The sequence below is a fragment of the Sardina pilchardus genome, chromosome 19 (genome assembly GCF_963854185.1).
Source record: "Sardina pilchardus chromosome 19, fSarPil1.1, whole genome shotgun sequence".
Lineage (NCBI taxonomy): Eukaryota > Metazoa > Chordata > Actinopteri > Clupeiformes > Clupeidae > Sardina > Sardina pilchardus.
Window position 1 is genome coordinate 9704258 of NC_085012.1, and position 22210 is coordinate 9726467.

The window sequence follows — 22210 nt, forward strand, 5'->3', positions numbered from 1 at the left end:
CCTGGCCGCTCGTGAAACCTGATGACTCAGTGGTCAGTGTCCACACCCCTCCACTCAAGGTTGAGCCCCGGAGCCTCCCTCCAGCCCTCTGACACCTGTTGGGCTGGCCCACCCGCTGGCCAAAGGACCTCACTTTGGTATTTTTAACAGTCTTTGCCGCATCTGTCTAAACAGGCTGCACTCTACACTTTTCCCGAGCCTGTCTCTGACCCACTCATTTGAGCACAAAATAAATAGTAAAAAAAAAAAGAGAGAACATAAATAGGCAAGGCCAAAGTACCTGAAAACTAAACCATCAGCCCCACCTATCCACACTTTTAAAAAAAGACTGTTAAAACGTGGGCTGTTGTACACACACACACACACACACACAGACACACACACACACACAGAGACACACACACAGACCAACACACACACACACACACACACACACACACGCGCCCACCCCACCACCCGAGGGTGGAGCGGTGGAGGTCGTGGTGTTTGGGCCTCCTGGGTTTCTCTGGGCCGCTGCCCGGCACACTCACCCGAGCCTGGGAGAGGATGGCCTGGGCCTGGGCTTCCTGGGCGGACACCACGGGGCCCTTCTGGGCATCGCCTCCAAAGCGGAACTAAAGAGAAGCACACCACAAAGGGTTAATAATAAGGCCTGTGGAGCCGATGTGGCAATTTGGTGACACTGTCTTTAGTCTGGCACAAATCTAAAGTGTGCTGTACTGTACTGTTCTGCATATTTTTTTTGTATTTGGACACATCTATTAAGGGAAATTTCATTATGGTGATAAATCCTTCAGTAGAGCAACTCAGTGCTATGGGGTTCAAAATCCATTTGGAATACTGATTGGCTCATTTCATGGTAATTTCCTAAGTATTATTGGCATAATTAAACTGCATATTTGGACCAAATCCTGCCTGAGCTGTGAAGTCACTTTTGTCTTCAAATAAACACAGAATATTAACAGCAGAAATCTCTGTCAGATCTGTGTCCTCAGTCACACATACTGTATATGAGACGTACTGTAACTAAACGAGATGTGTCTACACTGAGAATTAACTATAGTTTCATCTCCTATAAATAAACATACACATAATAATGGAATATAAATAGCGGAGTGCTAGTAGGTCACGGCTAATTGAGAACATTCGAGGATATTTAAGAGCTCTTACTGGCAACATCAGCATGGTACCAGGGGGGCCTGCCATACCGTCAGCACCGGGGAGACCAGCACGCCCCGAGGGACCCTGGGAGAGGGGGAGAGAGAGAGAGAGAGAGAGAGAGAGAGAGAACGAGGGAAACATGGACACATTAATAACATCTTTTAGACAGGACCCAGGCAAGTAATTGAAATTGCCCTGAAACAGTACATAAAATACATGGGTTGACCTGAAATAGAAAGAAAGAAAAAAAAGAAAGAGAGAGAGTTAGAGAGAGAGAGAGAAAGAGAGAGAGAGAGATGGATGGATAGAACACTGGAAAAACTCCCATCACCCAGACTTAAACCCACAGCTTTGGGTCAGTGGGCTTCCTCCCCATTCCCATGTTGGAGACACAGAGCGCCACGCTACAGACATGTAATTACATTTCCATACGACTCGCTCTCCTCTGAGACGCCGAGTGCCCATCTGTTTTTCTAGTCTGCTTCACGTGAGCCGTTTCCCCCCTGCGTGAAACACCAAGGGGCTCACTAGCCCTGGCCCTGCTGTTTTTTCTTTTTTTTTTTTAAAGCCTGGGCAGTTTGTTATGATGGCGACACGGAGAGGAAATGGATTCCGCACATGGGCACCTGAAGAGCTGTTTAATATTCTCGGATGTCTCCCCAACGGGCAGGGGAGGACTTCAAAAAACCGCCAGACTCTGGATCCGCCAACCTCCTTGAGGACGACTGGTAGGATGACGCAACTCACGGCTGCTGGGAATCGTTGCGGGATTGTGTAAGGTCGGGTTAGTGGGTCGCCACCACCAGGAAGCACTGATGCATCAGATAGGCCTTTTGTGTGTGCGTGTCTCCCCCCGAAGGGCAGGAGAGGGGTGGGAGACGGAGGAGGATACTGTTCCATGGAAATATACTTACTCACCCCACCCACTCTCTCACACACTCACTTTAACACAGACACACACACACACAATCTCACTCACACACACACACACACACTCACACACACTCAATCACTTTGCTCAGTCACACATCCATTCACTCACTCACACTCACACTCACACACACACACACACACACAGCACACACACACACACACACACACACACACACACTCTATCCCACACTATAAGTCTCTTGCTATTAGTCTCACACTTCTATACATTCCATTGCTCCATCGCTCCACCACATTTTTTTCCTCCTTCATCGCCAAAACCAAGAATGTCTTTTTTCAGCGTGCGACTGTGGGGTGTGTTGACTGCTCGCATCATTTGCATGCTGGACACACACCCTAAACAGAACCGATATCCAAACAGGGCGCTACACTGCTCCTCGTCCAAAACTAACATCAACCTAACACACACACACACCGACACACAAAATACACACACCGACACACACACACACACACAACTTCTCTGATCTCAATGTTTTTCAGTGATGCTGAGCAATTGATTGTGCACCCTCCAAGGAAAACACACAATCAGTATTACCCCTGGCCCACATTCATGTGCTCACTGACTGCTTACCCTAATTGTGCACTAATGGTGTATGTCAACCTGGAACTGTGTGTGTTAGCACACATCTGGATAAATCACAAGCATTTTTGATCAAGGCGCTGCTAGCACCAAAACTTTTAACGGCGAGCGTGATGGAACCTCCGCGAAGAGTTTGTGCGGCGGCGGGTGTCGGAAATCTCGGGCGGCTCTGATTCGAATCTGGCCTGGCTTTCGCACGTTTCTCTCGTGCCTCTCTCAAAAAACCGTCTGCTGTCTCGGTCGAATGGCTTCCATGTGCTTCTCCCCGAGTCAGGTCGCGCTGGGAGTCAGATGCCTGAGACACCGCAGAGACAGGCGCCGTGCCATCAGGGACACATGTTTGACAGAGCCCAAAGACAGATGATCACAACGCGTCCCTGCACGCTTTTCTGTTTTGCGGCAGTGCTTGCCTGTATCTCGGCCTGGTTAGGTGTGATTAGATTACGCGAGAGCGGCGCATGGCCTGCCACAGGACCGAATCAAACAGTTAACGAGGACCGGGTGTCGGGTGCTGCAGCGGTTTGGTATTGTGCAGCGTTTTGGGAGCTGGGTGAAAAGGCTGCCATCTTGCCATTCTAGCACATGTTGTTTAGGAAAACAAACGATTACAATGCAACTCTGTGTGAGCGACCGGATGATATCCATCTCTCTCTCTCTCTTTCTCTCTCTCACACAGACACTTACACACACAAACACACACACACACACACACACACACACACACACACACACACACACACACATACATGCACATAATTGTTGTTTTTCCTGTTTCTAAGCTAATGTGGGAAAGTTTAGCTCTTCCACTGAAGTGTTCAACTTCTATTCAAGATGCACTAAAAAAACAAACAAACAAACAAAAAAATGTTCTAATCCAGCTGTGTTTTCAGACTAGTCTGTGCAACACCTTTCCAATGTTCCAATGTAGCTTTCACCTCCTCTATCAGTGAAGGGATACATACTGTCTATGGGAAGTGCTTTTTTATTCCCTTACCAGCAGAGCAATTCTACACATCCCCGAGGCCTGGACCAATAAAGACCCCTCTCCACTCACCCACTTTGCTGCGATTGTAAAATGGCAGAGGAAACCATTTGAACAACATTAAGGTTTCATCCAGAGGAAGCCATGATTGCACTAATGAAAACAACGTTTTCTAGCAGCCTTTGCCTGCCCCCCACCCCTCTTTCTCTCTCCACACACACGTACACGCACACGCACATGCACACACAAACATACACACACACACATACACACACACAAACAGACACACATAGCCTACCCCCTTTCTCTCTCTCTCTCTACATACACACACACACACCACCCCCCTCCTCTCTCCACATAAACACACATACACACAGAGACACACATACCCCCCCCCCCCCCCCACACACACACACACACACACGCACACACACACACACTTATCCCCGGGCTATTCTTTCATCCGCTCCTCTGTCGTTCTCCTTTGCTCTTGATGCAGCTGGATGCTGTCTTCCTTTATGACATCCCTGGCGTTTCCTAATGAGAAAGCTTTGTGCAGTCTTCTGAGCGGAACCATAAACAACAGCAAGGCCCATTGTTCCTTTGTCCTCTTCTAAACTGTACCTCAAACACGCTTCCAGCCATTACTAATTAGCATTAGCATAATGCAAAGAGAGAGAGGGGGGGGCAGGGGGGGGCAGGGGGGGTTAACCTTTTTCCATTCCTGTGTGGTCTTGTAAAAAGATGGAGGAAATGGAGGGGATCGAGGAAACTTGGGGTCTTGGAAAAGAGCGCTTTTTTTTCTAAGTGGACTTGAAGATGATGTTTCAAGAAGATACATCAAGGCAATGATGTCAATGTGCCCCGATTCTATTTCAGATGGACACTTTTTTGAAGTGTACATAAAAGTCAGATTTTTTTCCAGAAAACAAAACACAAAGGCCCTTTTTCTCCCGGCCTTTCACAGGCCCCATGTCACGTTCGGGTCAGAAACGGCTGAACCAGGGTGTATCCAGGGGGAAAAATTCCACATCGGACGCGTTCAACAACCTCCCAGCCAGAATCCCTGCTTGAGACGCGCCATGACAGAAGTCGTCTGGAGGGGGCCGAGGCACTTTCTTTTCCTTTTCCCTCCCCCGTGCCTCTACTTTGCCTCCCCTTCCGACTCCTCTCTCTCTCTCTCTCCCCCAGTCTCTCGCTCTCGGTCTGTCTCAGAAGGTCAAAGGTCAGGTTCCTCTGCAGGAGCCATGTGCTCAGGAACAGGAATAGACACTCACCCTGTCACCAGGATCTCCAGATGGGCCAGGAGGACCTTGCAGACCCGATGGGCCGGGGAGACCCTGCGGAGGACAGAGAGGTGCTGTGAGCGATCGCGCCGCAGACACTCTAAACATTCCTGTGTCTCCAGGCACAGCTACGTTACACACACACACACATACTATATCTTTCTTTGCTTATTTACGGTACATGACAAACGTTATATTTGTTAGAGAGACATTTCTAGAAAGTTCCACTTACAGATGGGCCGGGAGGTCCAGGGGGTCCCTCGATGAGCATTCCCTGTGATTGATAAAGGAGGTGTAATAAAGTACAGTACTACAACAAAATACACTGATTATAATTACTGCATAATGGCTTTGTCTGAGTAAATCACTTTCAGGACATCTAAACAGATCTGGGTAAATAGTATATTTATAGTCTGAGTATATACTGTGTGTGGCTATTTTCTGAAGTCATTAAATGCTCATTTCCCTTCCTTTCCCATTCTGGTGGCTATGAGGTTTCCGTGGACACACTTACGGGCTCGATGACTGCGGGCTCGCCCTTCTCTCCCTTCTGTCCGAGGTAGCCGGCGTCACCATCAACCTAGAGACACGAGCAGGCGGAGGATAAGCCTCAGCCCAGTTCACCTTCAACTCAGTCCATGAACGGGGAACAAATCTACCAATAGGATGCACTGCTAATCACTAGTATTGATGATCTACGTTTGTGTAAGAAGATGATATGATGCAGTGGGCAAACAAACTCGCCAATTTTTTTTCCCTTTTCATCAGTAATGTTCATTACTGAATGAAGTATATTGATATATAATATATTGATATTATATTAAGTACTGCAACATTAATATTACAGAAACCAATCAGCTTGGGATCCTGGGTGTTTTTTTCTCTTTTTTCTCTTTAAGTCTGTCAGATTGAGGTCATACATCATATTCTTACACACGTTGTGATACTTTAACGGGGAAAAAAAAGAGTTACAATGACACACAGCTACTACAGAATACTCTCCAACAGAAAAAAACAGTCAAAGGGAAAGTTGGAAGGATTCCACATGCTGCTCATGTTAGTCTCGATACTACAGGGTGCAATACCCACACATGCTTCAGATGGACAGTGAGGCCAATGCTTTGACAGCAAGGCTGTGTTGTCCCCACAGATGTGGAACAAGTCAATGTAAACAAACACAATGTGCGCTGGAGAGAAAAAGAGGGTGACATAACTACAGGAACAATACCATTCTCCTGCACCGAGGAATAGAGCCGTGGTGTGGTGTAGCGTGTGGTCAGTGGGTATGGGGTATGGTTTAAAAAAAAAAAAAAACCTCTGTCAGCTCTAGGCGAGAGGGCAATAAGTCAGTTTTGAGTGAGAGACAAAACAACAGTTGTTCTTGTTGTATAAGCTTGTTGCGATCGCTGGCTTGCTGTTCTTCAGGGAGATGAACAAATCTGTGTTGGGATGTGGATGTGGATGACTGCTATGGACTCTGTGTTTATTTCCCTTGAGTGACACAGGGGGATGACATTTCTCATGTCAATGTATGTGTACCGCATGAGGGTCTGCCTGTGGTCTGTAAAAATAGAGCTGGAAATGTTCCATAATCAATAGGGTTGTTTGCATTTCACACTGAAATGACAATTTTGCATTGTGTGTGTGTGTGTGTGTGTGTGTGTGTGTGTGTGTGTGTGTGTGTGTGTGTGTGTGTGTGTGTGTGTGTGTGTGTGTGTTTGTGTGTGTGTGTGTGTGTGTGTATTAGTGAATGGTTTGGATCAATGTGTCTACAGTCAATATGTGTACATGTGTGCAAATATTTGTGTGTCAATGTGTGTTTGGGTGTGTATGCATACACACACACACACACACACACACACACATTCTCATAGCCATCTCAGCAAGACCTCAAGGGTTGCCAGAGTAAGCACACACACACACACACACTGGCCTAAGACAACAAGACCTTAGGCCTTAAACACACACACACACACACACACACACACACACACACACACACACACACACACACACACACACACACACACACACACACAGCACATCTGACTGTCTGATTTCCTGTCCCATATCCATCTCTTTACACAAGAAAGAAATCAAAACAGACGTTGGACAGGAAAAGACTAAACATACATCTCTTTCTCTCTCTCTCTCTCTCTCTCTCTCTCTCTCTCTCTCTCTTTATCTCTATCTCTCTCTTTCTCTCTCTGCATTTTGCTGAAAAACTTCAGAGGATTCACTCTCCATCTGCTGCGATAATCTGAACTGTCTGGCATGTATCCTTAGTGTGGTATGGTGTGCTGTGGTGTGGTGTGGTGTGGGGAGTCCTGCAGTCTGGCCTGGACAGCACTGCAAGTGACCAGTGACCGGTCTGTCCGGCGCGAGTTAAAAAGAGGCTAAACGATGTGGGGCAGAGGGCATAAGGCCACGGCTGACCAGACAGCTGGGGTCTAAGGGATGAGGTAACGGCTGTACCCCCAGGCCATCCATCCTGATAGGCCCCCCGACAGGAAGCTCGTCTCCAAAGGGGCCTAAAGAGAGTCATCAGGGGGTGGGGAGTGCAGAGTAATATTTTTGAAGGAGGGGGAACCAAATGGGATATGTTAATGACTTCTACCTCCCTGTGTGTGTGTGTGTGTGTGTGTGTGTGTGTGTATGTGTGTGTGTGTGTGTGTGTGTGTGTGTGTGTGCAATGCTTGAGAGAAACAAACAATTAGGAAAGAGAAAATAAATGACCCATAGAGAAAAAATGGACAAGTCAGCACAAGCTGTGACAGAGAAACAAAAGAAATGAGAAACAAATGAAAGAGAAACAGAGCGAGAGAATGTGTGTGTGTGTGTGTGTGTGTGTGTGTGTGTGTGTGTGTGTGTGTGTGTGTGTGTAAGAGTGTGTGTGTGAGAGAGATATCTGAAGAGTACAGACAGACACAATATGAAGTGAAAGTGGAGAGCAGAAAAGTTAGACCGTGTTTCAGGATCTGGACTGGCGGGAAGGTGACTCCATGACAGGTTCCAAGGACACGCACACACACACACACACACACACACACACACACACACACTCACACACACAAACTCACACGTGAACATGACACACACAGATACTCCATGCCAAGCCGTGACTTACTGGCGGACTGCATACCCAGTGTGCAGGTTAGACATTCGGTTCTGACACGGAACAGAGAAGCTACAGAGCGGACGACACACACAGCCTCCACCACCACGCACCCGCCCCCCCAACCCGCTCCCCGCTCCACCCGCCACACGACCCCACCACTCGCGCCCCGTCTCATGCAGCCACACCGGTTCGGGAGTTGTGGCAGGTTGCGGGGGGTGTGTGTGCCATACTTACGCTAGCCTCGGAGACGTCCGTTTCGGCCGGCTTGCCCTGCCCAATCTCATCGTCATACGCCGCCGGGGCAGGCCCCGCCGTATTCAGATCATCGTACGCCCCATAGTCATAGTGACTCCCGCCAAGCTCATTTACGTCATACTCCTTAAGGTCATACTCCTTAAAGTCATACGCGTTTCCTTCGGGGGCCACTGCCGCTGCGTCCGTGGGCTGCACCGCATCCGTGGCAAAGGTAGGCTCGGGACCGGCTTCGGCCGTTTCAGGGACATAGTCATCAACAATTTCCTCTTCCACAGCCTCAAATTACCCAAGCAAATGCAGCGAAGGAGGGGGGGGGGATGGGGTTGGAGGGAACATGTATGTTAGTCAAGCAGTTAACGGCACAGACTAAGTGTATTCATATCCTACATCTCAGCAGGTCAACATGAATTCAGCATGATAAAACAGTTAAAATCTGAGTGGCAACATGGTAACACCTCATACTGGTCTCTTTTAATGATAATGGAAAATGAATTGTTGTTTTATCTCAACAATCGATAGCATGCAGTGGGGCCTAGCCTACATCATCAAACGGAACAGCAGCTACGATGACATTTGCTCTCATTTTAAAACATTCATAACTTCACTAGGTTGTGTTTTCAGTCCAACAGTCAAAAGTTGACTCTTACTGAGGTTAAAATATTATGAATGTAAGTTTATAGAGAAATGCTATTGAGCTCTGTTATGAGTGATATGCTAAATATGATTAGCCTACATCAATTTCTGCATGTTAACGTATTAATAGTTAGAGATATAAGGATATCCCAGCCTTCTAATTAAACTGTAAAGCACTTAAAGGCATCAAATTGGATCACTTTCGTCTGTTACTTCAGAGAGACCACATGAAGTGTTACCTTGATTTGTAAGAGCATGACAAATTCTACATATAAAAGTACAAGTAAATAATACAAGTCTATGACAGACTTTAAATTATTCCAGTCTTTTTTCAAAAGCAGTGAACCCATGATTAGAGTAGCATTATGCATGAGGATGAAAAAAGACCAAAATAGCTGAAGTAAGTCTGAAATGACACTAAAAGTATGTTTCATTAAAACATGACTCCAGCTACTAGGCTACTCCAGCAATTGTCCAAACTGCAGAGCTGAGATGGCGATGGATGGCTAGGCTACAGAATTTCAAGCTGGTAAAAATTTGGGCGATTGTCCTGTATGTCTTAAGATATTAAATAGATCTTTGCTCTGCATTTGGGAACAAAACTGCACACTGCACATCTACTGTTTGGATGAAATTCTATCACTCTTGTGACCGCTAACGCTAACGTTTGGGGTTTATGTTTCGATCGTGCCGACACAGTTGAGATGCAATGACACAAATTCATCTGGACAACTCAATATGTAACAGATGCACTTACTTTTCATTCCCAAAACTGGACACTGGCCGTATCATTTGCTGTATTCTATTTTCCAAAGTGAATTTCTCTTTGTCATTGCATCTGCGTGGCACATGTTTGCTAATACCAGTTTATGCTAACTCTGGCTGTGAAAAGTGTGGGGCTCTGCACTGCATTGGTGCTAGTCCTGGAGCACTGAGATTGTGCCAGGACTATCCAGTCAATGCGGTTACAGACAGACTTCAGGCTTGGGGTCATGGGGTGGGGTGGGGGGTGGGGGAGGGGGTGCAATTGCTGTGGTGCTATAACTCACTGGAGGTTGTGGGGGTTGTTCCACATTAAACATTGCGTAAATGTGGCAACATTTGAAAATGAGCCCTTGGGTCTTTGTCTGTTCTGTGAGGGCTTTACTTTTTCTCCAGAAAACGCTGCCCAGCTTCGGTTTGGACATACAACTATGTCAGTTATGAACAAGGCTGCACCACTTCCAATTACTTTTTTTAAAAGGGGACTTTAAACAGAGTTTTCTGTCCCATATCAATCAGCATAGTCACAGGCTAGGAGCTGTTTGAGTTTAGCGGATCCCCTCCTCTCTGGGCTCTAGAGTTCCTACGAACAAGCAAGGGAAATGGAGACAAAGCTGTAGTGTTGGAGGTGCGTCCTGTGTGGTGGATACTTGGCAGTCAGCGTCAACAGACATGCTGATCCTCTTTAGCTCTGTGTGCTTCTCATTACGACTACAGCTATTGGGGTTTTTCTTTTTTTTTTTCAAAATGCTTTTTGAAATTTATCATTTTATTTGGCCTCACGAAGAACACATTAACACACCAGATTTCAAAAGACTTAAGATGGAAAAGAAACATTCGCAACTGCAGACCCTGCCTAGTGTCAGATTGAATTAACAGTCAAATCTTAATCCATTTGGTTTGGGGTTATTAGGTTTCCATCTATAATACTTTATGGACTCAATTTGAACAGTTTAGGATAATTAACACACTGGATCATTTCACTATTTTGGATGGTGCAGCCTTCACCACAAATGACTCGAACAACAAAAAGCTATAAAACGGAGGGTATAGCAATCCACTGAATGTGATAATCATCAAGCAAGTTCTGCGACACGTCGACTGACAAAGGACAACATGCACCCTCCTGGAGTGGATTGACTACTCTCAAGACTTGGGCATGGGCATGTTCCTTGCAGCTTTGTGTTGTTTCATGCCCGTCTCTGTTCAAGAGTTCTGCTGATGAGATAACCCCTTGGTTTACATATTTTAAAAAGAACAGAGCAATTGCTTTGAATTGTTCTGTCTTTTTGTCATTTCATACCATGTACTTCCGTGTCATTTGTCTTCCCGGACCTATGCCTTTTTTCTTTTCTTTTTTATCTTGGAGGCTTTCTGTCACATCTTTGTCTGTCTTTGTATATAGCAAATGAAGCAGTAGGGAAAATGCACATAATTACCTCATTGGCTCCGGTCGTGGCAATGGGAGACTGAGTTTGAGTAGCATCTACTGTTCCGTAGTCAGAGTCAGTATAGTACTCTCCATCAACATTATTTGGCTGAGGTTGTGTCACATTGACAGGAAAAGAGAAAGAATAAAAAAGAGTGGAGAGTTAACACAGGAAGAGAGCACATCACAAGTGTTATCCGCTGGGCCTCCAGACAAACCTCTGTCCAGTCAAGAAGAGCCATGGGAGGGGAGAGGACAGTAAAAGCTGTGGGCAAGGAGAGTTAGGTAGCATCCAGACTAGCATCAGAGATCTTCCTTTGGTTACAGAGGAAACATCTTGATGGATTCTGACTGGGTCTACAGGCACTTTTACCCCTAGATAGGCTTTGGCCTTCACTGGTGCTGTGGCCTGGAAGCCATGCCGCTTCTTCTTAGCGGCTAACTTTTTAGCGGCTGACTGTTTGGCTGTCAGGAACTTATAGGACTTGGCCTTAGGCTTGACGGACTTTGCCGTCCTCTTCATGAAGGCACTACGTCTCCTTCTCTGGAACAGGGTTGATGTGACAAAAGAACAACAGGGAACAACACACACAAAACATAAACACATAGACAAAGATGTAGACAAGACAAAGTTTTTTTTTTTTAAGAAGGAAAGTTGTACATTCCATGTAGACAGGTAGGTACTTTTCAGCCTAGAGGGGAACACATGTAAAGAGCTTTACATTCATATCAGACAGAAAGTAACAAGCACAGACTACCATGGAAACAACGCTTGAGAGTGAAGGAGAAGACAAGGACACCCATGATGACGTACAACAAGACACCACATGACAAACACGTAGAGTGTTTTTTTTATTCTATTTACCTGAGGCTCAGAGTATTCATCTGTCTCTTTTGCTGTCTCTCCATCATAGTACTCATACAAATCTCCATAATCTGAGCCAGTAGCATACTGAATCGAGAGAGGAAAAACAGGGCAGGCAAGGACAGGTTAGCATTACGGCAGCACTATTGTAGAACAATAGCACTGCCTCACACAAAATGATGTAGCATGTCGTTCAGACATATTACACATTGGTTGATTTAGTTAACTATTAGATGCTATACAGAGTAAAATAAATTGACAATGCCAAAAAGTGTTGTGGTAAACTGTTTGGACATATTGCAAAGTTAGGGAAAAAATTGCAGTCCGTTTCAAATTGAATGGATCTTGGGTTCGAGGAAGCATAGCAAAACACAACACTTTTCTAGAGGCATGACAATTACAGAAAACGGTGACACTAAATGTGCCAAACTTTATTAGTGTTGAGACATTTGGACAGTTTTGACGATCAAAACTGGAGGGGGATTTCCAACATGTTAGGTTAATTACTGTCAAAAAGACCATGTGGAGAGCATGGTGGTATTCCCAGGTGGGTGTTAAGGCCCTAGTAAAACATCACAGCAGGTCAGGGGAAGCCATGAGAAAAATACCACATGCCATATGTCTGGAACCTTCCGTCATGGAACTTTTTCATTCCCCCATGTGTAAATTACACAGTGTCATACATCTAAGGTTGACAAGATTGAAGGGTTGTGTTTATGGAAAGTCTATCGTCCTACCAAACGTTTTCTCTTTTCCTCTGGTATTTCTTTCATTTCAAAGCAAGCTGAGCTCAGTAAGTGACTTTAAAGTAGTACTTCAGTTTTGTTCCACAAAATGCATTCCAGTTAAACAAATGGGCACTATTTCTTTAAGAGGAAGGCCATTTTATGAAGTCATTAGAGTAAAAAATCCACAATGCTATCATAAGTTAGAGGGGGTATAAAACTGAACACTAAGAGAACGGCATAAAGCCTTAATCGGTTGTTGCATTAAGGGACTGATGAATGAATTAGCTGTTGAAGGCAGGAGTTATCATTATTCATCAATCACTAGTAATCCATTAAAATACTTCCCTCTTTCTGTCTTTTCTCCAGCTCTGCACTATTTTACTTAAATCTCTCTTCTGGGGACCAGTTTATTAGCTATAAAAATGGATGGCGTTGCAAAGCCTGGCCCACAACACTCCATCCATCACATGCACAGGGAAACAGATAGAGACACAGGAAGGGTTAGTCCTCCATGCAGCTGTAGGGCTCACAGGAGCGCTCCCAAGCTGATGAGCTGGCTGCCCTCCATGAGCTCTCCGTGGGGGGGGAGACCTCATGGAGGGGGGGGCCCTACTGGTGCTGGAGAGAGCAGTGCGGGACGTCGGCGTCTGCCTGCCTCGAGCCTCCAGGGCCTTAAGGCTGGCTGGCCGTCTCCCTCCCTCGGTTCTGACTCATATTCTCATGTGGTGCTGTTTCCATCGTGCATCATGTGGGGGACGTGAATGGCAAAGGGCCAACCAGGGGGGCCCCTCGGAGATGCTGCTGACTGTCAATGTTTGTGCAAGTAAGAGAGTAATGCCCTACTCTGGGGGGTGTTTGTGTTTTTATTAAAACAGGCTGCCTTTTTTTTTTAATCCCTGTTAATAAGAGATACCAGCTGACTTAAAATGTTTGATTGTATTAATTTAGTGTTGGCGCCATATTGAACTTTATAAAGTAATCTACTGTATGTCTGAGGATAGACGAGCCGATAATTTTCTCTCAATCGCCAGTGGGAAGGCCTAAAAATAGGCTAAGCTAAGGCAACAACTGCGCTAGCCAATGATGTTCTATCCAAAATGTTCCAGAAGTTTCTCTACTGTAATGTATGCTCCTGTAAAACACTGTTCTTTTCCCTCTCTGTGTCACTGGAGGAGCTGCTAAAGCCATAAGTGGAACCAATCCCAGACTTCTGCGGAGAGAGCACCTAGACGTCATGGCACGTTAGCGAAATTCCATCGCGATCCAAGCTGTTCAGGAGCTTCAGCGAGAGGGGAAAAAAATCTGCTTCGAGGAAACACTAACTGTAAGGGAACAAGTAGGAGTAGACCACGTGACTCCGCTGACAATATAACCCATTAATCCTCTACGGGCCACCGAGGGCTTATTAAATCTCCAAACCACCTGTTTGTTTATGGACAACATATTTTTCCCCGCCTTTGCTAAATAAAAGAAATACTGACCTCTGAGGGAGGACTGTTTACAGGTCTACTGACCCATGGAATATTTTAGGAGTGTGTGTGTGCGTGTGTGTGTGTGTGTGTGTCTGTGTGTGTGTGTGTGTGTGACAGACCTCATCCTCTGGCTGCTGGGCCTGTGGGGTGTCGCGGTGGGGAGTGTCACAGTCTGGGCTGTAGTGTTCACAGTAGTCGTAGGCTGCCTTAGGATCAGCGACGATCAACAGCTGCTGGATATCGCCCTGTGGAGGAGAGACAGATAGACAGAAAGAGAGAGAGAGAGAGAAAGAGAGATTTGTGAGTATACAGCTGATTCTGAGTGGCACGTTCTCAAGTATGGTAATGAGGAATGAGAGCCCTCTGAGAACAGACATTAAAGGCATGCTTAGTCATATTCATCATCAAAGACATTACAGGAAGCAACCCAAGCCAGTAGCCAGAGCCAAGGTCCCACGTTGATGGTATCTCTTGAAGCGTTATTATTAAACCATTGAAAGTATGCTCAGAGATAAACACGTCCAGGCAAACACACCACACACGTACACACACGCAAAGCCAGACAGACACACATACGCATTCGTGCACACACACACACACACACACACACGACACACGCACACATTGCAGAAATGGAACTTGCCCTACAGATTGCACAGGACATAGTATATCAGGCAACATCCACACCAACAGAACGCATCAGCTTGAGACAATCCAGCAGACACATTTTTCCAACCACTGCAGCTGGCGCCCAGGAAAATCAGAGAAAATTGCCTCCCACGGGCTCCTCAGGTGAATTATCAGCCAAGCTATGGTATCACCACAGATGCGGTTCTTTTTTTTTTTTGTTTGGTGCTTGGAATATCTGGAAATATCGGCTAGGAGCAGCCAACATGCTGAACTTATTTGAATCTGAACAAGGAGGGCCTTTTGCTAAATCCTCCGATGGAGAACAACGGCGTTCTGCAGTCGGAAAAGCCGCATAAACCACTTGATTATTTGGAACATCTGGGGGACATTTCTAAGCTGTTTGGCAACCCTGAAGGGAAGGACGGGGCACTTAAAGTGAATATTTTGAAGCAATCAGATGCTCGTTGGTGTCTCCTGGACGCAGATCCACCCTCCGTGGGATGGGAAGATGACCAGCGTGAGCCACAGGCTGCTTGAGGCCAACCTGAGACCCACAGAGGGGCACCACTGGCACGATATATATTCGCACGGCCCACATAATAAGTCGCCCGCGAGCGAGAGAGAGAGTCTTGGTGGCCCTTGCCCTCAGGCGACAACGAAAAAGTGCTGCGCGTCCCAAAACAACAAGCGGATCCGCCCCGCCTCGCTCCCAGGCTGTAAGAATAGAACGCATAATAACACACACGGGCCGCTCGAACGAAAAGCGAGGGGAGCGCACCAGAGGCCGCGGTTTCTCTCGACGCTGGCCCCGGGACGGGATGCGCACCAAAAATACACCACAAGCCCAATCGCCGGGTTTTCACGTCAGGCACGGTCATCCCTTTTCCCTGCGCATAGGCGGTCTGTAGGTTTTTTTTAACAGAGCTTTTCTCAGCACTCGAGGACCACAGCTCCTGCCAAAGGTTTCACTAAGGCAGTCAACACAGGCCACATGTTGGCTCGCAGGAGCGAGTGCTCCTCCTCGAAGGACCCTTTAAAGTTTTATTTACTTTCTCCCGAGGCACAATGCATGCCATGAGGCCTGAAGCTGGGGGGGTGGTTGGTGGGGGCAGACTGATTGAGGGTATGCTTCCTCAGTGTCTGGATGCACACTCTGTAACGCTGGGGCTTTTTAACAACTGGCAGCACAGGAGCTTGGCAAAGGCACCCCAGGACTGTGAATCAGCAGGCTGGAACTCGTCCGGACCTATGAGTGTGTTTGTGTGTGTATGTAAATATGTGTGTCTATCTGCGCTTGTGTGTGTGTGAGAGAGAGAAAGAGAGAGAGAGAGAAAGACAGAGAGAGAGAGAGAGAGAGAGAGAGAGAGAGAGAGAGAGAGAGAGAGAGAGAGAGAGAGAGAGAGAAAAGAAGACTGGCAGAGTTGATTGAGCTATAGCACTGAAGGATGAAAGATAAACAACCTGCTGCCCGGGAAAGCCTGAGGGCAATATATACAAAAGTAAACTACTACATGTTTGAAAACTGCTGGCTTCCAGCTACATATGATTAACTAACTCTATGAAAAATATGCAGGGCCCAGGCAGGGAAACTCCCTGTCCTCTCGCAAATAAAAACGGCACGGCCAGAAAAACAAAGGTCCGCCACCACCAGCTGACGGCCAACAAAAACGGCACAAATTAGAAATAATCATCCACAATCTGCCCCAATATTATTCTAAGCCACAATTGAAAATATCACCTGTGACCGCCGTTATACCACGCGTCTAGCAGACCATGAAAGCCCCGCGTTGGCTCCAGAAGAAGCCGTCTGTGCACCGAGGTGCCCGTGCCAACGTCTGGGGGATGAGGGAGGTGGTAAGCGGCAGCGAGATCAAGCCCGAGCATGACCGGAGCTGACGGGTCTTACCTCATGGGTCACCTGTGAGCGCCAACCATGGCTCGGGGAGGCACGGTCTGGGCATGTACGCCAGCCTGCCAGCCTGCCAGCCAGCCAGCCAGCCAACTGAAAAGACGCCCCGGGGGCGCTGCAGTCCGATTGGCTGCCAAGTCGGAGTAATTAGCCACGGCTTTTATTACCACAACAGCCAGTTGTCCCAAGCCACGCCACAATGGCTCCAGGTACTGAGGCTGTGTGGAGACGTGCTGTTACGGTCTTCCACTGTGACGCTATGTGTGACGTCAACAGAGGTGCTCGCGCCTCATTGGGCTCTCTCTTGAGAAGATGGTAGATGGAAGGGTGGCAACCGCAGGAGAGAGGGGGAGGAAGGGACAGACAAGAGGAAGAGCTCAATGGTGTGAGAGAAAGGAATGTAAGGAGGATTAAGAGAAAGAGAGGAAGAGGGAGAGAGACAGACTAGGAAGAGAATGGGAGAGAAAGAGAGAGAGAGAGAGAGAGAGAGAGAGACAGAAACAGAGGGTTGGGAAGTAGAGGCATAGAGTGAAGGAGAGAGAGAGATTTGATAGAAAGAGATAGACAGAGAGAGAAACAGAGGGTTGGGAAGTAGAAGCATAGAGTGAAGGAGAGGGGGAGAGAGAGAGAAAGAGAGGGAAACAGGGTGGGGAAGTAAACACAGAGTGAAGAAGGAGAGGGAGAGAGGGATAGCTAGAGAAAGGGGGGGTGTGTGAGAGAGAGAGAAACAGAGGTTGGGAAGTAGACACAGAGTGAAGGAGAGAGAGAAAGAGAGAGAGAGAGGGATAGAGAGAGAAAGAGGGGGGAGGTAGTTAAAGAGGAAAATAGCTGGGAGCAGCTGGAGCTTCTAAAAGCTGTTTGGCTCCTGGCGCACACCTGTGTAACATTAGCCCCCATGACTTGGCTCTGAAGGCTGGGGAGGTGAGAGCCTTCAGCTGCCTTCACCTGGCCCCCTTTGAGGCCTCAACACACACACACACACACACACACACACACACACACACACACACACACATTCACAAACACCTTTGGGCAAAAAAAGGCATCATGCCGCTTATGACCCACGCACAGGTAACTGCACTAGACAGTTTAATGAGACAGAGGGGTCAGGGGTCAAGCTGTGGGGTCACGCAGCGAGTGGCAGCAAGGTCAAGACCTCGGACGGAAAACTGAGAAGGGAAAAACAGAGAACTAAAGGAACAGAGACAGTTTTCAATAATTAGCTCATCATTTTTCGCATGGAAAGAGGAAGAAGAAAAGGAACAGAGAGAGAGAAAGAGTGAGTGAGTGAGAGAGGGAGAGATAATGGCGCTGCTTTGAAAGACAAATAGAGAGGAAGGGAAGGGAAGACAAGAGGAGAGAGAGAGAGAGAGAGAGAGAGAGAGAGAGAGAGAGAGAGAGAGCAAGAAATAGGGACTATATTGAGATGGAAACGTCAAAGCACTTATGTTCATTTTCTTGAGATGATTTAAGCTTGTCTGTGACCCCAGCATGACCGTGGCCCTCACAGAGGTAAAAATACACAGGTCAGAGGTCAAAGGTAAGAAGAGAGTGCGTTAGCACCACAGGAAGAAGCCACAGGAAACTGTTTTTGGCAGGCCAATAGAGAACCTAATAATACCACAGTGAGTCTTTGTGCTAAGTCCTGGATACTTCTTACAGCTTCTTCTTGCTTAAAACTTCTTCTTTTACAACACGGAGGGTCTAAAATGCAACTTAAGAATATACTCTGAATGCTCCAAGTGGCACAATAAATGAAAAGCTAGCCCTGTCATTGAGGCTCCAGGGCTTGCCTCTGCGACACGAACAAAATCTCTTCCTTGTTTTGCCTTTGTTCATTAAGATGTTCGGCCAGCTTAATTACAGAGCAGCTTGAGCGACAACAGCCACTGCCCCCCAATCAGAGTGGTGGGAGGGCTGACCTTTGATGTACCTCTGCCCTGGGCCGCATGTCCGTCACTCTGGAAGACACACCCACCAGCCCCCATTAGACACGCCCCCTCCCACCTACCGGAGATATGCTCGCGGCTCACAGGGCAAACTGGTTAACTCAGCTCGAAAAGAAACCCTCTTGGCTGCGGCACAGATGGGTCTTTGCGCATCAGACGAAGGCTGGGCTCTCCAGACTTCAATCAAACGCAGCTTTCGCTGGCCCATTCTCATGAACTGGGATGACTGTAAATGCTGACAGATGCGGACCCCGCAGACGTTGGCTTTTTAACCACAGAGAATGGAGTGTGTGTGTGTGAGTGTGTGTTTGTGGGAGGGGGGGTTTGTCTTCCCACAATGCTTTGCATACAAAAGAGAGAGAAAAAAACATTTTGGTAGCTACTTCATCTCTGTAATGAAATCTAATGACCTTGTTCCCCTTTAATCTTCACAAACAATCTTTAATATCCAAAAACACTCCTCCTGGCCTAATGCATAAATGCAATCCACACACAGACTACTTACTACACTACACTGGCTCCATCTCGCTCAGGAGAACAAATAACAGTCCCAGAAACACTCCAGACACCATCACTATTATAAGTGCTCTGTGGATGAGGAGAGGATGGGAGTTTGGTGGTGGTGGTGCTGGGGGGAACAGTCAGAGTGTCTGACAGGTAGTGTCAAATCAGGCTGAATAGTGTGCCTCACAGGCGGGGAGGAGTGGAGGGGAGGTGCAGGGGAGGTGGGCGAGGAAGGGGAGCGGGGTTCAGAGGAGAGGAGAAGGCCCCAGAGGAGCCATGAAAGAGGCTCTTTCATGAACGCTCTCTCTCTCTCTCTCTCTCCCTCTCTCTCTCTCTCTCTCTCTCTCTCCCTCTCTCTCTCTCTCGCCGGCACTATCTGTGGACCGTCAGATTCTACACCGCCAAAAGAAAGTGTCCTCGCACTCCTCTCCAGCTGACAACTGAACAGCCGCGGCGCGGCTTGGCATTTGGGAAACAGTTCAGACGGCGAATCACACTAACGACAATATAATGACACGTATTCTCGAAGATTTTTTTATTTTTTTCCAGAGGGAGCCCGTGTTGGATCTTGGGCTGAGTAATGGCAGAGAGAAGGGCCATATATAGACTATAAAGGGTTCATATATTTTCTGTTTTACAGACCCATGTGTTTCCACCAATTCATTGGCAAGTACCACGGGCACTGGGGATAGCTATGGCACACACACACACACACACACACACAGCTGGACTTATAGTCTCACACACACAAAATAAGTCCTTTTTGTTTTCTTCGGCAAACCATCTTGAGCACAATCTGTTATTCTGTGCTCGAAATCTTTTTGAAAGTTGTCATTTCGAGGTCGGTTAATCGGAGCCGGCGTTTTCTAAAACAACACGTCACAGAGACGTGATTCATCCGAGTGGCGAATGCATTAGGGGAGTGAGGCTCCTCAAAGCTAGGCCAGGTATTTCCTTCACGTTTCCCAGAGTATACTTCTGTGGTGGCCATGTAGGGAGAACAGACCAGGGGCCTGTTCAGAAATTATACACTGAGCTCACTGTTAAGAATGCCATATAGGGCCTCATTTTAGACATTTTACCCATGGTGGTTTAGACTTGATTAGCTGTGTCTTCAATAGAAATCAAAATAATCGTACAATACAATAGGAAATTTGTCCAAGATGTACTTTTTGCTGTTATTCCTTTAACGTTACTCTTTGACAATCTTAGCACACACTAAAAATGTTTCCAAAACTACGTAGATTTAAAATTGTACGGTTTGTTTTCAAACTGGGTACTGAGTAATGGAACTACAAAGAGGACCTTAGAGACCACTCCTTACTTTGGTATGCAACTCAAATTCACATCTGGCAACCCCCTGACAAGAGCTGTCTGCAATTGAGAAACCTGCCACTGCTATTCAAAAAAGGGAAAAAATCAGTCTCTCAAAAGTTTGACAAAATCTAAATAGCAAGATGTCAGATTGCCGAACATTTTGCAACATAAGACAAATAGCAAAAAGTTCCTCAAAACTCTCTCACACTCTCACACACACACTCACACACACACACACCTCAAAAGCTGGCACATGTGTGCCTACAGAATGTTCCTCACAGCACTCCTCACCCACCGCGTCACCACGGCGATGACACAAGCCCGCTGAGAAATGGTTTTGAAGGCAGAAGACAAGGCGACGTCAGCCGTCAGTCAAACCACACAAGCACAATAACTCCACCCCCCTGCCCATAAACAAACTTTCTCTTTCTCAGGCAAACAGGCCCTCCGGTGGCCTACGTGGCCTCTGCCTCACCCTGACACCCCGCACATTTCACTCGCACACCACAATTAGTCATTGTCTGACTTTATTTACATCAGTCATTTAGACCGCCTGGTGTTGTCCCTCCTTCCCCACAACCCTACACCCCCCAGGAGCATCTGCAAACTGAAGAGAGGGCACACATACACACACACAGACACACAAACACACACCAGAGAGCAAATACACACACACACACATCACCTAGTGAGACCTGAGCAAAGTCAGCCACAGGCAACCTGAACAAACGACTTGATGCCTTTTACGCATGAGAATTCAGCTCATGAAGAGGAAGGCGGTAGCAATGCTGATGAGTTTAGACCAGTTGAGAAATACAAATGCTTGAGCAAACACACCGAAAAGAGAGGAACAGCTATTGGCACTGACGCACGAGGACATGAGTGAAAATCTCAGAGCAATTACCATTAATTAAACCCCAAGGCGTTTGAAGTGCTCTCTCTCTCTCTCTCTCTCTCTCCCTCTCTCTCTCTCTCTCTCTCTCTCTCCCTCCTTCTCACTCCCTTTTTCTCAGATGGCACTGTGCAGTTTCTTCCCTTTACGCAGGATGCAGAACAGATGTGTTCCGAAGGAGTGCTAATTGATAATCATCGCCACGCTTACATCTGTCAGGGACGAGGCGCCTCCACGCCAGCTCCTTTCCGTCCTCCCTGGTGATCAGCAGGAATGGGCCGCCGGTGACCTCACCATCCCAGCTACCCCACCAACACCGTACCGCACCCGCCCCGCACCCGCCCCGCACCCGCACCGCACCCACCCACCCCTCTGGAAAGCTGAGTCTGACCTGGACCTGCTATAAGGGACTTGTCAGTAGAGCCGTCCCACGAGCCTTGCCCGCACTGATGTGAAGCAGACCCGGCGGTTTATTCTGTCAGCTCCCATTCATATTTAATGTCGTTTTTTCCCCCCTTTAATTTCTCAATCTGGCAGAGGCGGGACATTCCCTTGGGGTGCCCAGGGAGTGCTAGAGCACATTTCTTGCGCGCTTTGTGACAAAATAATTTGACAGTTCAGCTTTCCTTTGTCCAAAAAGTTGCGCCCCAAGTCCAAGAGTTCACAAAAACTGATGCGTTATTACACTGTTATAAACATCATGGTGACAAAGTCACTGCAACAACAGCCTGATGGATATGCCGGGGCAATGGCTATTGGCTAATTCTTCACCATAATCAAGGGT

At 47.1% G+C, this 22210-nt stretch overlaps 1 protein-coding gene across 1 annotated transcript in view; it reads right to left on the minus strand.

Annotated features, from left to right (window-relative positions):
* Positions 1-22210, minus strand: part of col11a1a (collagen, type XI, alpha 1a) — an 87933-nt gene that overhangs the window by 52607 nt on the left and 13116 nt on the right. The window contains exons 5-13 of the mRNA XM_062521134.1: positions 14345-14470; positions 11528-11704; positions 11171-11269; positions 8316-8612; positions 5478-5543; positions 5196-5237; positions 4955-5017; positions 1171-1245; positions 531-614 (exon numbers count right to left, since the gene is read on the minus strand). Coding sequence (XP_062377118.1) covers positions 531-614; positions 1171-1245; positions 4955-5017; positions 5196-5237; positions 5478-5543; positions 8316-8612; positions 11171-11269; positions 11528-11704; positions 14345-14470 — 1029 coding nt within the window. The remainder of the gene's footprint in view (positions 1-530; positions 615-1170; positions 1246-4954; positions 5018-5195; positions 5238-5477; positions 5544-8315; positions 8613-11170; positions 11270-11527; positions 11705-14344; positions 14471-22210) is intronic.